The sequence below is a fragment of the Anopheles moucheti genome, chromosome X (genome assembly GCF_943734755.1).
Source record: "Anopheles moucheti chromosome X, idAnoMoucSN_F20_07, whole genome shotgun sequence".
Classification (NCBI taxonomy): domain Eukaryota; kingdom Metazoa; phylum Arthropoda; class Insecta; order Diptera; family Culicidae; genus Anopheles; species Anopheles moucheti.
The window spans coordinates 9,295,972-9,313,237 of record NC_069142.1 but is presented as its reverse complement, the minus strand read 5'-3'; the positions used below and the strand labels follow the sequence as shown (position 1 = coordinate 9,313,237).

The 17,266-nt window shown below is 48.8% G+C and overlaps 1 protein-coding gene across 1 annotated transcript; it reads right to left on the bottom strand.

Annotated features, from left to right (window-relative positions):
• Positions 1 to 12,278: 12,278 nt before the first annotated feature.
• On the bottom strand, positions 12,279 to 14,886 carry LOC128307229 (patj homolog). The gene has a single exon (XM_053044984.1). It carries the CDS (start codon positions 14,884 to 14,886, stop codon positions 12,367 to 12,369), a length of 2,520 nt encoding a protein of 839 aa, XP_052900944.1. The 3' UTR covers positions 12,279 to 12,366.
• Between the last annotated feature and the right edge of the window lie 2,380 nt (positions 14,887 to 17,266).

Genomic DNA, 17,266 nt, shown 5'->3' with positions numbered 1-17,266 from the left:
TGAAATTAATCAAAGAGAATGGTGTTTTGGAATATAGTTATTGGTTCGTTCGGGTTTGCTTATATTTTCCTATATTGTGTGTTATCTTCATTGATTAATTGGTTCTCTTTCGCTTGAGTTTCCACTTATTGTTATGTAGGCATATCTATGCGGAAACTGTACTTGCGGTTTTGTTTTCTTTTCTCGCTATTAGATGAATCCATTTTTAAAATTATTTTAGCTAGCAAATTATGAACATAAATCAATGTTTTGCTGTTTTGCGGATTTTTGTTCACTTTTTCACTCTGTCACAAGAGAGTGCGTTTGTTAGCTGTTGTTTTTGTGTGTGATTTTTTGTTGTTGTTTCTTCTTCAGTTAGATGTGATATGTCAAACCGGTTCCACCCGCCATCCGCCCTTTTCATTTCTGCGCTGGAGCACTTCTTTTCTCGCCCTGGTGCTACCTTAGTGCTCCGACCGGACCGAAACACTTAAAGGAGTTGGTGCGTTGATTAGAGTACAAACAGTAGCATCACATTACAGTCAAGTATCGTCAAACAAACGATACGCATACGCACTCTCGCTATATATCTAAACAACCAAATCAAATCAGCATAAACGGACACTAACGCAATACCGAAAGCTTGTTTAACGTGTTTTTTGGTTTATTATATTTTGTCGATTAATCGCCTCCAACCGCCTTAAGCCTTACTACTACGCGTCCTTTTTCTCCCGCTGCTGCTTAAACAAGGAGTAACGAACACTCACTGATTATCACAAGATTGTTGTGTTGTGCACTGGCTTACTGGTCACCGAATACATGCGCTGAGTTAGTATGTGTGTTTGTGTGTAGGTGTGGGTGTTAGGCTTGCCGCCATGTAAACATTTACAAGAAGCGATAAGATACGGGGTTTTCGCTCTTTTCAAAGGGATAGTTTTCCGGTGCAGAAAGGATAAACGCCCTAATGATTATTGTGTCGCTTTCTATCCATTTCACTCGTCTTAATTTAATTGTTGCGTGTGATTTTAGTTATTACCACTACTGTTTTCACTTAGCTGTTGTAGCTTGATATTCTTCCCTGCTGGGGCAATACGCCCGCGTCTGTTTTGATTAGCATTTTAGCAGATAATTCTTGCTGCCAAAATGTATAACACAATCACCTCACCTGCTTACCAACGTACAGAAAGCAAGCATAAACAACCAGCGAGCAGGCATTGGGATAGAATTTGTTTGCCATAAGTGTGTTGCGCCTTTGAGAAACAAATTACACGAGGCGAACGTGAAAACGCCGTAAGGTATGCAATTCGCTAGGTTTGGTTCGTTTCTCTCACGTGTACGGGGCACGTTTGACTGCATTTGGCCGAATGACTAGTCCGTGATCTCATATTACTCGATAAGTGGTAACAATAAAACCACATAGCATACTTTCAGGCGCATACACCTTTTTGAGCGGAGTAAATACACTTTATTCTATTTTGTTTTCAGTGTTTCAGGCGTGGCTTTAAAAAAAAAAGGATAATACGATATAATAGAATCCTTTTCACGGTCTACAGCCTACCAGCAATGCACTATAGTACAACATCTGCAGGGTAATGTGCGTTGGTTTATGTTCAAGAAAAAAAATCAGTCAGACAGAAAAACCACATTAGGTACTGCCCGTAATTGTTACTTGAGTAAGATTTAATCTTGTTTCATTATAACCAAATGAAAAATATTTGTGTTTTTTTTTATTCTGCATACATGCGGAAATCACAACAAACAACATAAAAAGCCATTTTGTAAAAAATGTGCATATTGTAGTATATATACACCTTGGATCAGTTCCTAAAATTATGTGCGTCATTGACTGAAACAGAGCAGCTAAGTGTGTTTACTCACCGTGCTAACTAACCATCGCTAATCCGTCGCTGTAGTTTTGTATTTTGTTTTTTTTTTCTAAGCATTAGTACGCTTTCTGTCGTGCTTGGGAGCGTAGAATGACGCTTCGGTACTTCTCAGCAAGTTAGCATTGCAAAAACCAGAACAAACGAGCTATTAAAGCGGCTTTCCGGAGTAAAACAGATGGTACGTCTTGCGGATTGCATACCTGTTAGGGGTTGGTTCAAAAATAAAATATGCCCCAAAAACTATGCAATCCGCGGGACACCCATGTCCCATGAAGTTATGCTAATCGCACAGCAAAATGGCTTTAGTAACGGCTTGCTGGTCTACTTTTACAACAACCATCAACAGGGTTGTGTGTATAATGTGTGTGTGTGTGTGTGTGTGTGTATTTTTCCTCCCTCTCGTGCGTTTGAGCTATCCACTTCCACCCTTGTTTTCTTGCGTCCATAACGCTCTATTCGTTTTCCTAATAATTTCGATAAAATAGTTACTTACACTCGTCGGCGTGATTAGCTTGCAATTCTTAATTAGTCCTACTTACTTAGATCGTCACAGTGTGTAGTTGTTTTTTTTTGTTTTCTTTTTGGAGAATAATAGAAATATCTATAAAGTACAGAACCGTTCCAATGTTTGTGCCCGTGCCGAGAAAGCAAAACCGCGCCTCTTGCGTTCTCATTTCATCCTGATCCTCTTTCTCTCCGACCTATCGTTCACTGGAGGCTTAATCCCGTGTCACTATACGCTTTTCGTTTTTATATGTTTGCCAAAGGCCGCTGCTAGTCTCGTTTTAGGAAGATATAAATATGATATTATGAAAAAGGACGCATTTACATCTAGCACGTCTCGTTTAAAGATGGGGATTGGTTTCACTATTCCTAGAATGGTGGAAAACGTTTGTAAGTGGGTTTGTTTGGTTTTCTGTTGTTTAATTTTTATCTTTCTTTTGTTTTTCTCCCTGTCTCTCTCTTTCTCTCCCTAACACACTTTTGCTTGTTCTTTTATGAGATTTTTTCACTTCATTTTAGTTTTTTATTCTTACTTTAATGTTTTCGTATTTGTTTCTCTTTTTGTGTGATATTTTATCATGTGCCTGATTTAATGTTTTTATGCATTTCTTTTCTTCTTTATCAATTTCGCATCAGAACCTTTAGGCAATGGGTTTTTTTTCTGTTATTGTTCATTTTATAAATGTCGGTTCGGTTTTCTCCAGTGTTTCTCAAGTTCAATCAAGCTGTCGTTTTTAGAGCAAAACAAAAGGGAACCCTTTTAAAGGAAATGGATATCGCAGGAAATCCCTTCCCTACACACACTCCAAAACCAGGTCAATGGGATCGAATCAAAACGGTAAGAAATCATTTACAACCAACCCCTTTACGACCGTCTAACCGTCGTTTTGTCGTCCCGTATCCCGCCAACCGTTGAATGTCAAGGATCAGGTTATGGGACAAAAATCGATAAAAATGTTAATTGCTACCATTTTAGCGAGACAACTGAGCCGACAACAAAATATCACTGGCAAAAAAAAAACAGCGCAAGAAAAATAATCATAAAGAAAGTAGAAAATAATTTCATTTCGATGAGAAGGAAAAGGCAACCATCCGTTGCCGGTGCAGGCAAAACGGTGGTCGCTATAAGGAGAATAATTGTACAGTGGCAGCCATTTTCGATTTCATGCCTCACTGGATAAATTATGGTATCCAGGTTGTGCGCGTACGATGACATTAAAACATAAAGGCTTTAGGAGATTATTTTTCTTCGCGTCATAACATTTAAAAAAAATTGTTCCATTTGTCCGATCGGACAATATTTCTCTGTCCGACCAAAGGTTCAAAATGTGCGACCGTTGTGTAGTGCATCGTTCATTCACCGTACACAAAGAGATGTAGAAAGCACAACAAAAAAATAATAAACAGGACGTTTCCAGCGAGATAAACCGCGAATATGGTGTTGAGTGTATTGTACGATCCTACCGTTGCTAGGCAGTGACCGTAACCCATGCATTTAATTATTTGCTCTCAGTGTGTCGCTGACCTAGAGTTCATTACTAAAGTGCAACCGAATGGCGGCAAACAAACAAAACGAAAAAAAAAGCAAATGGCGACACAAAACGATAACGCATGATGGTAATAGCACTAAAAGCAAAATAGCTCGTATATATCGATTACTTCACGCGATTACACCAGGCAGGTGAAATTGGTAGCAAAACGACATTTGGCAACAAAAAACACAAGTAACAAGTAAGACAAAAAAACTGTAACAAATCCTTTGGACATTGCGGGCCGAGGTGGAATAAATGTGTTTTCTATCCCGCGGTTCCATTTAGTTCCCTGTTTTCGCACAATCGTGCCAGATGCTTTCTGATTGATCAATATCAACCGAAGGAAATAGGCAGGCGGGTGCGTTGATATAACGAGAAGCGACCGAAAAATATATATACGCCCGAAACGCGGCAATCCGCATTTCGGTAGCGTTAGTTGCGTACGTTTACGTGCGGCAAAGGAAGGAGCAGCTTTTTCTGCGTTATTTTTTTTTTGTTTTGCTTTCTTCTCATTCTACCCTCAATGTTTTCACATCCCGTACACGGGTTTGAGGTCCCGAGTTGTATTTCCGGTCGACTGAGCAGTGGTTTTAGCAGCGGTGCTACACGGAACGCTTGGGAATTTTTATTCAAATTTGCATCTTTCCAGTTTATTTTTTGGTGAGTGCCACCGACTCCTCCACAATCGAACGGGCACGTACAAGGAGTGCGGAGTGAGTTTAAGCGGTAACCAGTATTTTTTTTTTGCTATCCAATCAGGGAGCAATACTGGCACTGGGGATGGTTTTCCGGCAGAGGCCGTTTTGGAATTGCCCTATTTCTAGCCATTCTAGCTGATTCGCTCGGATGACGTCAGTAAAGCGGCTGTGGAGCGTACAGGGTAACATGAACCGAACCAAACAATTACCAGGAATTGGTCCTACTGCAACCAACCAATTCAATTAAAGATGCATACATGACACAATTTGATGGATTCTTCCAAACCTTCTACCCAACCAGGCATTCTGCACTAAAACGTTGCATTTCGGAATAGTGACAGTAGCCTCTCCATCCCCGAAACGGGTTACAGACGTTTGTCTTTCACATTAAGAAGATTAAGTAGAAGTGTGCTGTTGAGACAAATCTTTTATGAAGCATTTTGAGTGAGGGCAATCCACATCCGGATAGCCGCTGGTCTTGGTATTTAGGAGATTGACTCAGTCTTAGTGTACTGCCCCGGCCATCTTGGCATATCCATTACCAGAGGGAGAAGGAAGACGGCGGAGGGAAATCCACAAGGCATTGAGGTGGAAGAAGCTGCAGACATCGGGAATACTGGTGAATTTCCACGTCCCGATAGCCAACTCTTCATGGGAACATGGGTGAGTGACTCAGTCGTTGTACTGCTCCGGCCATCTTGCCATATCCATTACTAAAGAGTGGATTATCCACTATGACCATTGTTCCATCGCACGTCCAGGACCCTGCAGGGTTTTCCGTGCGATGTACGGCAGACACAGTGCAATATGTGGCGTTACATTTAAACAGCAAGAAAGAGAGAGAGAGGAGGAAAAATAACACAAATAAAGAAACACCGATCTTAACCGCAAAACGATTGTACGGTGAAACCACTACTGTTTGCGCTGGTCATGGATTGGTGTGCCTTTGTTCTGGGCATTCAACATCTTTGCATCGTTCCTTTTTTTTGTTATTCTTGTCCTCGCTATTCCCTGAACATGACAGGACACTCTTGTGCCTTGCGGTACAAACTGAAGCACGATAGTACAAAAGGTTCACAACAAAATGGACGACATGGCGTGCGGAACGGGGTTTCGGAGGCTTGTGGTACGCATTTTCGCGATTGTTTCGGTGTGTTCGCTGCCCATCTAATCTAAAAAACGGGGAACAAAGCACGACAAAGTTTTATACCTGCAGTAGCTGCACGATCAGGTGGCGTTGATTTACTAGCCCAATATGTATGTATATCCTCGTTACTGAGGTGGATGAGCTGTGAGCTGATAGTGTATTGTCTGTGCGCTGGGTTTTGTATTTTTTTATTCGCTCTCTCTCTCTCTCTCTTACTGTCTCGTTATCGCTTGCTCTCGCTACTGTCAGAAACGTCGAGCTCATGGTGTTGGTGTGTGTGTGTGTGGTAGTGGTTTAGTATATTTTTCGGAAGGATGTTGAATTTTTTAACACCTCCACCGCAAATGATGAAGCAGGTTTTCTTTTCCCTTTAGTGTGTATGTGTGTGTGTTTAAAGAGTGTATAGCATGTGTGTTTGTGTGTGTGTGCTTTTGGGATTATATTATGTCACGGTAGGATAAAAGGCAGGCTCTGCTTCACTAGTCATGCCGGTGGCCAACGAGGCGCCATATTGGAATGGGAGATTGTTTCGGCTGCGGTATCCTCCGCGCATTCAACCGTATTTGAAACAAAAGGCGATCTATTAGGTAGGCTTTCATCACCACACACATAATGTTGCGGTGCGTGCGTGTAGGGTATTTGTTTCCATCGCCATTTGCATTCCTTGGTGCTTCCTCCGCTGTTCCCAGCTACCGGCGAGATTGGTTCGGTTTGTGTTCTTTCATTTGTTGCTGTTCCATCCGGCGCAGAAAGCGACTGCGAAATAATTGATACAATACAACTGGCCGGCCAGTGCCAAACAGCACCAACAGGCTGAGTGGGCGAACCCAAGATGGCGCTTATGGCCACCGGGGTCGAAGAATTGTTTTAAAATGGATGGACCCCCATGTACGCGCGGACCAATTCCCGTAAAGGTTTGTGTGACTGTGCACTCCCCAACTCCCTCCCTCAAGCTAAAGCAATAAAAAAATTCAGCGTAATGTAATTGTGAACAGCTTGGCCAATTTCGAACGTCCATAGCACAGCTTCCACAGCACAGAAGCTGGAAGTTGCCCTTGTCCGAATAAACGAGGTCATGAAATTCGCGCCTGCCTGGCGGGAAAATTTATTGCTCCAGAATAAATGCTGACTTGCCGCAAAATTGCTGCCCTCCTGTAGCCACCCCGCCACTAGAGTCTTCCGGGCGCACAGATCCGGCGTACGTCCAACAAGTTGCACACCAAACGACCGGATCCTCCACCAAAGCCCCCGAAAACAGGGGTGTACCATATGGGCGATGGTGTTGGTACACGCGAAACGTACACGCACGAAGGTACGGTTTTGCGAGGTCACATGGGGGTATCGTAGCCTTGCCTGCCTTGTGCTAAAATCTACCGAAAAATGCAAATAAACGACCGCGGAACGCGTGCGAGCACAAAAACAAGAATAACAGCTATGCTGGCGTGGCGGAACCGAACAAGACAACTTCACCGAAGCGTAACGTCTGCTCCGGGTATCTCTAAATGAAAAGTTAGTGTAAACTGTTGCGTAATGCCGTGTTCTTGTTTCCTCCCTACCTGTATCGCTCTTTCCGTCTCCCTCTCCCCACTTTACAGCAGCTAAAGTTTGGTGTATTAAATAAATATGTCAATTCTCCACCATTTCGGAGATATTGCCGAGAAGTCCGTGCTCGGGAGGACATAAATAAACCGTCGAAGTCAGCGTGTCAGCGCACCAAAAACATCCGTACGCTGATGCTTCATGCTCATCATAACAAGTACACCACGGCCCAACCGCACGTTTGGGGTTGTCGCTTCTACCAAAACCTGAGACGATCCACTTCCAAAAAGCGTGGATCCCCGTATGAGACGTCTGACATCTGAGGAAAGAGACGAAGCTACGCAAAGACTTTGGGGAAAAAACTTTTGCCCAAAGTTTCTTTTGCCCACCCCGAAAACGGAAACGGATGAGATACCTCCCTGGGCGGTGTACTGCATGCATCTTTGGGGCGGGATATGTTCTTGCACAAAACCACAGCAAGCACCAACACATACCGTGGACGGCGTAAAATTACCGGCATCTGCGTGGACATTAAAGTCCGAATCGCCGAATCCTGGCCGTACCAAGCAAAAAAAAAATTGCTAGAGTGCTTTTTGCTAACATTTGTTTTGCAGACTAGAGACTATACCGCAGCAAAGCGCCGCCGGCTGTTTTACTACATGGGGAAGCTGTGGGATACTGTGTGTGGAGGCGGGGTGAAACCTTTCAACATACCCCGACTCCATGTGCGGGCACAAAAGGGACTTACGACTTACGACTGTTTGCTTATTTGCTCCCGGTGGCCCTTTTGTCAGTTTTTCGGGTGAACTTCTGGTCGGAGAATAGCGGAGAACAAAAAAGGGAACTCATTTTCTTTTGGAGTGGAGATACCTTGGGGAATTCGGTAAGGGTTTTGAGGCCAGCTAGGACACTTTCCAATTCTGGCGAATGACTTTGGAGCAAAGCACACTACACCGGCTTTAAGTGATCTCGCCTTTAACTCTGCACCTTCAATAGTTGCTGCGTGTTCGTTAATAACTTCCCAAAGAAGCGAAAACCTTTGAGTGAAAAAACAACCGAGACAAATTAGCTCAAGTGTCGTGACATCCTGCCGTTGTCGATTCCGTCACGTCTAGGCACATTTTTCGACGATAACTTATTGCATTAATGTGTGGCAAAGTGTAGTGTTTGCGAAACAAATCCATTCCTGTTGACAGCTCCGGGCGTGTGGAGCTCATCCGGACATATGACGGGAGTGGGCCGGTGTACAGTTGCAGCCACACAGAAGCTTGTCACTTGCCACGTTCAGGACGCCAGTCATCTGGAATATACGCTGATGAGCTTACGGGAGTTTACGTTTGTCTAACTCGCTTACTCGGTAACTCTTCGTCCTGGAGTGGATTGTTCCCGACAGGAGGGAGTGCGCGGGAGTTACCAAAAGTTTGGACCAACTTTTCCTCCATCCTTCGTCCGACAAGTACACCACATTGCCTAACTTTAGGCGTGCTTCGGTGTTGAAGCGCCCATCAGTATTTCGTTCACACCGGGCTTGGTGAGGGGCGTACGACGAGTTTGGTAAAGGAGGTGTAATGGTGAACATCCTCCACTATACACCTTTTTATTCACCTTTCGGCATATGCCGGATGGGTTCCGGGATGGAGAATTCTTATGGAATCAGTTCCGGCTCGTTCTCGACCGAACGACACACGCCTATCGCCATCTTTGTTTTTGGTTGCCTTTTTTTGTGCACCTTGTAAACCCCCCCTCTCCCTCCTCCCTTTCCACTCCCTTCCTCCCGAGAACGGGTACGGGATGAGTGGGGATAAAGTCCGATAAAGCGGAAGGCAGCAAAAGGTCTACACTTTCACTTCCACTAATGGGCTGAAAAACGTTCCAAACCAAACGGTGTGGGACCGGTTGGCCAGGGTTGGCCCCCGGTTTTATGGGTCCAGCATTATTACCGAACCACCGTGCCACTGCGTCACTCGATGGGGGGGGCGAGGGGGAGTAGAGAGAAAATTCTGCTCACCTCTTCCGCACGCAAACGGAAATTCGCCGTGGAATTTATGCACACCACACACCACTTCCTGGCTGGCAGTAACCAGTTTTCACATTAGCATGCGTGTATGTGTGTGTGTGCTGTAATACGCACGGGAGATGCGTGTGTGCAGACCTGCCCCGGGAGACTATGAAGATATGCCATGCATGCGATATAATTTTGCTGCTTTGTGAGCCACCTCTCAGCAGTTAAATGACACACGCTTTGTTGGCTTTAGTGCTCGTCTAATTCAGACAAGCGCGCGAGGGAGGATTTCTTTTATTCGTGCCGTGTAGAGAAGGTTTTTTCCTTCCCGGAAAGGGTTTTATTTTTGTTGGAGGTGAATTCTTGTTGATTAGACGACGATAGCGACGGATAATGGAAAGCGATATTCGGAAGAACGTGCGAGTGCTTCTGCGCCCTCAGCAGAATTGAACCAACCGGTGAAGGTGAAGAGGCGGACGGTACTCAGCTCATCTCAGCTCCAAGGATGGATGGCCGGCGACTACAACCGGTAGCGGTTGTTCCGTTTCGAGTAGCGTTTCGTTGTGCAATCTTCAGCACGTCGAAGAGTGCCATTCTTGAGCACGTTATGCAAGACACGCCAACTCCAAACACCCGGCGTTAACCCAAACGCCGGGTGGGTTGTTTTATTATTTTTTCCTTCTTCTGCGTAACGAATTTCCGTCACCTCGAGAACACTCATCGATCAGCGCTTTATCACAATACCAGCCGACCCAGCGACGGGGATGTAAAAGTAAAAGCTCAACCCGACCACTCAGGAGGTACAAGTACGTGCAATATGACTTAATTTACTACCATCCGCAGTGGAGCTGTACGTGTGCTATGTGGTAGGCCGATTAGATTCGGGCAACCTGCCTCGGTGGGCGAAGAAAAGCAAAACCCGGTAGGCGGAAGACATGTACAACGCGGAAAGTTGACCGTGCCCAGCCGTTGCTGCAAAAAGCTCGGAGAGCTGTCAGAGTGTTGCTCGCAGTAGAATCAGTACCGGCATCCTTCATCCCCTATCTAATTTCCTCGCAGCGCCACACGCTCATCACTCATCGTTCACTCGAGTGAGGTGTCATCCGACTCCCGGGAACGAGTGCGGCCCACTGGGGAGAAGGCACTAGGCCGCTTGATGGATGGAGTATGATTGAGCTGGTGCGCTGGTGTTTGGTAGCGCTAATGCAACGATAGCGATGACGCCGATAATGAGACCGGACCAAAAGCCCCCGTGCAGGCTCAAATTTCGCGACTGGTGAACGGATGAACGCAAACCCAACGGGGCTTGATGTTTATCTACATCGATGACCCGAGGCATTAAAGCTCCGTCACAATAGCTGTCCGCACGGTTAGCTGGCAGATACGGTATTCTGGTAAGAGGATTTAGTAGACCACCGCTGTACACTCCTCCCTGCGTTGCGGACGAAGAATGGATCGGTGTGGGAACGCAAAACGGTCGTACAATAGTTTTCGGGGGAGGTTCAACATTACCGCATCCACAATCGTTTCGACAGCACAGGCAATCCTCGAGATATGCGGTTGTTTGGGAACTTTTGACAGCTGAGTTAGTTTATAGCCAAAAGGTGAAAATTTGTTCGAAAACTCACTCCATTGTCATATAAAACGGGTGATTTGCTGAATAAATAGAGTGAAACAAGTCGACTCTTATACGTTGATGTATAAACGAAATTGCACCCAAATTTGACTTATACGGAAATTCGAGATACGCGCATTTTTGCCGGGTTATAGCGGTTCGCTATAAGAGCGTATTTCGGGTTCTGCCTGCATCTCTAACGAACCTTTCGGGTGAGCGGCCCAAAGTAAGAGTATCGTTGGCATGGGTGAAAGCGCCCTCTGCCGGAATAGCGAGCGTTATTTATTGTTGACATTAGATGATAATTGAATTTCGTTTTCCAACTGGTTTGCCAAAAACAATCCAGCGGTGTTGCTGTTCCAGTTGCCGTTTTCCAGTTGGGCGGGGATTTTACCAGTTGACAGCAACCTTGTACGCTGTGACGCTTCGATTTATCGCAAAAGCCGGACGTCCGGATGTCACACCGGGGGCTGCCAAAAAACCTGGGCCCCGAAGATACGGGGCTGTAAATTTAATACCACCTTAAATTAATGACCTCTCTCGGTTACTGGGCAGGGGGTGGAGTACGGATGAAGGTCCAGGCTCCGTAGTGGCTACCCCGACATAGGTCACGGGTATGGGAGATGTGTTTTTTTTTGTTGGTCTATTTCTCATTCCTCTCACCCTCTAATGTCAACAAATTATTGCGCTCCAAACGACAGGTCCCCGAAGTAAGAGTGGAAGCTTCCACTTGATTTATAACCGGGGTGTATACTGTGGACGCAGTCAGGACATTCGATGCTTGGTAGCGTGAAGTGGAGCAACCACCCAAATCCGACAGACACGGCGGTGTGAGTATCGATAGGTTGTACTTCGATTATGTTACGACATTGCCCTTTAAGAACAACAGAATTCCACAATTCCTTGGAGCCCTTGGAATAGTTTAATGACTACAGTTATTGCTGTTCGCCGTTTTACGGCAACATACCGCCGCTGTCGATATCTTGCTTGGGATTTTGGGATTTGAGAGAGTTTGAAGAGTACACACGACCTTCAAACAACCCGTACCAGCGTGTGGTTGGCAGATGCGTTTTGCATGCCGTTGGAATGTAAAGTTCCCCGCTTGTGCAAAAGTCGTGACGCCGCTCGCATAAATCATCCCCAAATCAAACCGAGCGAGGGCGGGCTCACCGAGGAACACGGTGACGGAGTCGTCGGGGGAATGAATATTGATGGAGACATAAATTAGCATCTATAAAGGGGGCGTACATCCGTTTTGGGCAAAGGTGGACACACCAAGAAAATGGGAGCATAGGCATGGTAAAAGGTTGCTCGAGAGGCACTCGCTTGATTGAACCGTCGTCTAGAGACACATAACCGCTACCGCGTTTACCCGCCATCTTGCAGCGCCGTGGTGCGTGGTCATTGGAAGATTATTGGAGAGGGCGCCGGGTGACGGTGGTGCGCGGTTCGCTACCGGCCTGGCTAGGTGGTAGGCGTTTCCGGTGTGGAGGACAGATTGTTGTCGGACGTTGACAGTGGCCGGCACAATCCGATCCGGGCCGGGCCGAGCGGTATGCCCTTCAGTATGCTGACCGCCTGATCCAGGGTGGCGTTCTGCAGGCTGTGCCCGTTGACGGACACGAGCCGATCGCCGGGAAAGATGAAGTTGGTCGTTTCCGCTGAACCGCCCGGTATGAGACCGCGCACCACAATCACCGTGCCGTCCGTGTCGAGCGGATCCTGGTAGTCGAGTATCGAAAAGCCGAAGCCCCGTTCCGTCTTCTCGATGTCGCAGTAGAGCACCTCGTTCGTCCAGAGCGCCAGTCCGGACACCTGCTCCACCGACTTCGAACGCTGCTGATCGGTGAGCGTGGCCGTGCTGGACGTGTAGAGCGAGCTCTCCGACTGCGCCTTCGTCAGGATGCCCTGCAGGCTCTGGAGACTTTGCAGGCCGCCCGCCAGTATGCTGCGCGCCTCGAACGCTTCCGCATTGCGCGACGTGTTGATCACAGTGGGGGGTGAGCTGCCGCGTGCACAGATCACGCGCACCTGTGCCGGTAGCTCCTTCAGTATTTTCACCACCTCGATGTGCTTCAGGCCCTGGAGCCGGTGCTCGTTCACCTGGAGCAGCTCGTCGCCCGGCTTGAGCTGGCCGTCACGTCCGACCGGCCCATCCTCCAGGATCGAGCGGATGTAGTGATGCGGGCGCACCTCAACACCGCCCTCCACCTCGACCGTCCCCTCGAGGCTGATGCCAAGACCGGCGAGTTTGCGGATGTCGGCCACCACGATCTGGCTGTGGGGTACTTCGCGTGACCATCGCTGCACCACCGGGTCCGGTTCCGTTCCCCGTGCCGTTCGCGTATCACAGCTGTCACTGTCGGCGGTCGTTAGCGGTGTTGTGGTCGCCGCCATTGCCATCGCCAGCACCGACCCATTCGCGTACAGCGCATCCGCTGCACCATTCCGGCGTTCGTCCTCGGCATCCAGCAGCAGTTCATCCACGGACGGTGGTGCCTCAGTACCGTTCTCCAACGCGAACACGCTCGAGTCAAACGTAGTGCCCGATTCGAGCTCGGGCTCGATACCACCACACTCGTACGCGCCGCACTCGGTCAGTATGGAGTCGGCGTCCGACCGCGCAGGGCATATGGAGAGCGTCGTCGCCGATGGGGATTGTACGATCGAGCACCGCTGCGACTGACACTGCGAGGCGCAATGCGAGAGCGTTTGCGAGTGTGAGAGCACCATCCCGACCAGATCGCCACCACTACTAACTCTGCTCGGATGGGAAGTTGTGTGTATTGTGCCGTTGCTTCGTCCCCGCTCGCCGGCCGCGTGACAGGACATTGACACGTTGGCAGCGGCATTGGTCTGTGCGGCAGCCGTCGGTACCATCGGGTCGATGAGTGCCACCTGCAGATGTTCGTACTTTCGTCCACGCAGAAACCGCTCCAGGGTGAGTCGCACCGCTATGTCGGTGTTGCGCAGGATCTCCACCGCCTGGTGGTTGGTGACCCCCGCCAGCGAGCGGTTGTCCACGGCGACGATCCGGTCGTTTATCGCTATCTTGCCGCTCATCTCCGCCGCACTGCCCTCGATGATACTCTTCACAAAGATCCCGGACAGGTCCTCCTCCTCGCAGACATATCCGGCCACGGTGATGCCGAGTCCGTACACATTCTTCCGCAGCTCGACCTCGTACGTTTCCGTCTCGGGCGTGTCCGGCGGCGCACCGTCCAGTTCGCTGTACTGCGGTGACTGGGGCGTCCCGAGCGGTTCGCTCGTCACCCCTTCGCCCCCATTGTCCGCCAGCAGCGCGTTGATGGTCGAGATCGCTTGACAGTGGAGCTGGTGCGGGGGCAGAGCAGGCAGCGCGATGGAGGTGGGCGAAATGAGTGCCATCGGGCCACCGTTCGTGGACTCCAGCGAGGCCACCGTGCCGTTGCTGTTGAGACTGTTGTTGACGGCGACGACTTCGATGTGCGTCGGGCAGAGGACACCGCCGGCCGTCGGTTCACCGGTGGTGGTGGTGGTTGTCGTTGTTGCCGCCAGCAGCCCCAGGGCGGTCGGGGCGAGCGTGCCGCTCGGCTGCAGGAAGGCCCCGGACGTGTAGCCGGCCGTTTGGAGCAGCGTTCGGTCGAGCTCGTCCGGATCGGTGAGCATCTTCGTGGGGATGATCGGTGCATGGCTGGCGAGGGCCTGATAGTCCGGCGAGGTCGGTTCGACCGGGCGCGCCACTATCAGCCGCACCTGCTGGCCCGACTGGCGCAACACGGTCGCCACTTGTTCCGAGCTAAACCCGCGCAGATTCACGTCCCCGATCTGTAGCACGTGGTCACCGCTCTGCAGGCGACCGTCCCGCTCGGCGACCGAGCCGGGTATGAGCGCCTTGATCACCACGCCCGTACTGCGGCCACCGACAAGCATAAACCCGAGCCCGTTACCATCGTTGATCAGATCGATTATCTCCACCTGGGACCACTCCGTGCTGAGCACCATCGCACTAGCACACAGCTACTGCCACGTTATCGACTACGCTCGGTACCTGTCCGCGTCTTGGCTGCTTCTGCTGCTGCTGCTGCTGGGTTGGAAACCGTTCAACTTGCCCCTGTCGGAGGTTCATAATCGCAAACCTATCGAAAATGGAGTGTGATACATTTAGAATTTCCCCCTCGCACCTCGTAACTAGGAAAGATCTTTGGGATGGCAAAAGAAAGAGTCAAATGTCCCGAAGTACGTCTAGGTTGTTGGATATCCTATATATCCAAGACATTCTGAAGGTGGGGGACGAACGTCAGATAAGTAAAACAGCCTTCCTCAAACCCACCACTCTTCTGCCAGATGCAGATACTCGCGACATAAGAGATCCCCTCATAAACACCCCCCCCCCCCCCCTCACTTACCTCAGCCCGCCCGCGATGTCCAGAGTTTATTGCGTGGGGTCTCTAGTCCTTTTGCTGCCCTTTTGCTCTGCGCGCCACGCCACACACTCTGTTGAGGGGTTTTGCTGTGTGAAAACTGTTTGCCTTTCACGAGATGCGGCCAACACCGTGTGCTTATCACTAAATGGCACTTAACCAACAACAACAAAAAAAGGCAAAAAGAAGAGGGAAACCTTTCACCCACCACTCGGTACTGCCTGGCTGGGAGAGAGGGTGGTTTAAAATATATTCGTCGATATTATTACCGTGTGCAGCCCAGCACGGTTGGACAAGTTCTACAACCGTTAATGATGCTGAACCGCAAACCAACTTCGCAACACACACAAACACACACACACACACACACGCCCACAATTGCTTTGACAGTCACACTGTTACCGAGAATTTCACACTGGGTGCCTAAGGACCGGATGTTAAGAAGCCGGCGGTATCTTTGACTGGTTCCGAAAGCCGTTCCGTTGTCACTCACACCGTGCGGAAAGGAGGGAGTGAAATAGGGCAGGCTCCGGTATCCTTTCGCTTCCAGCACCTCTCTGGGCAAACCACCCCCCCGTTTTGGTGTTGGTGTTCAGTGTTTTCCCAAATGGCCGACACCTTCCTGTCAAAGGCTTCTGGCGGTTGATAACGAGTTGATGTTGGTTGATTGTGGGCGGAGGGGTTGTTTTTTTTTGTTGGGTGATTCGGAGATTGGGTAAGGATTACGCTGTGAATACACACATACAGACACACATACACTCAAACGCTGTTGATAGGCGGGTATACCGATACTTGTTGGTTGATGGTTCCTCCTCCTGCTGCCAAACCTTCGCACTCCGATGCCAACTGCACGGGGGTGGTTAGTAGTGTTGCCTACGAATATCTCCTACACTACACTGTATCACCAGACACACACGCACGGCAAAAAGAACACCCCATATCCACACAAAAAGGGAGTGTACCACCCAGGCGAGTGTGTCACCACCGGTCACTGTTCTGCTTCATATTGTTGGGCAAGGCCGCGCGAACTACCGCGACCAAGCTGGCAACACATTTTCGGTGCAACGGTGCGGTTGTTACGAAATTAGCAGCACCGAGCTCGGGAAATGTTTTTCCGATATGCAAATGTGTTGTTTCGTCATCCTCCACCCTCACGCCCCGTCACCTTGCGCTGCCCTGCGGTATGGCACGTGTGTTTGATGTGAGACTTGGCTTGGCTTGGAACAGGACACAGACGCTGATGGGTGACTGTGAATGTGTGGGTGCAAATGTGAGAAATGATAAGCTTGTGCTACCCTTCATCAGGTGGACACAATCACACAGCATTAGCAAGGGAGTTTGGAAGGAAGTGTAAAGGATAGTGTGGGGATGTGTTTGACATCTGACGATTTTGCTTCTGTGTTGCAACTAGTAGCACACGTTGCCAATTTCGTGGACTATCAATTTAATGTACGGGTTAAACAGCACGTCTATCGAGCATCACCAACCACCAAAACAGGCCCACCCACATATGTGTATGCCACCATCCAACACCAAGATACGTGGCGTATATTCCGCGAACACTCGACTTCTCGCGCAACTTCAGTTTCAGTCCCGAACACCGCGTCCATTTCGATAGTACATTGATTTTTGCTTTCACGCCAACCTACGGCTTAATCATACCATCACATACCGAAAAAAACACCCACGAGAGTGACCACAGAGTGACAACAACGATAACAACAACAACAACAACACCGTCAACGCGATAAGCAAACTGGACCGTACCGTGGGAATGCTTCAATTGATCTAACCTCTTTCGGATCCTTCGGGTTTCGGGGAGTTTTTGTTTTTTGTGCACTGCCGTGGTGTACCAGCCCGTCTTCCAGCACTTTCCAGCAGTGCGAGTGCAAATGTGACAGCACCACGATGATGCAGGGAAAACGGACCATCTGAATGGTTTACCGCGGTTGCAGGGGGGA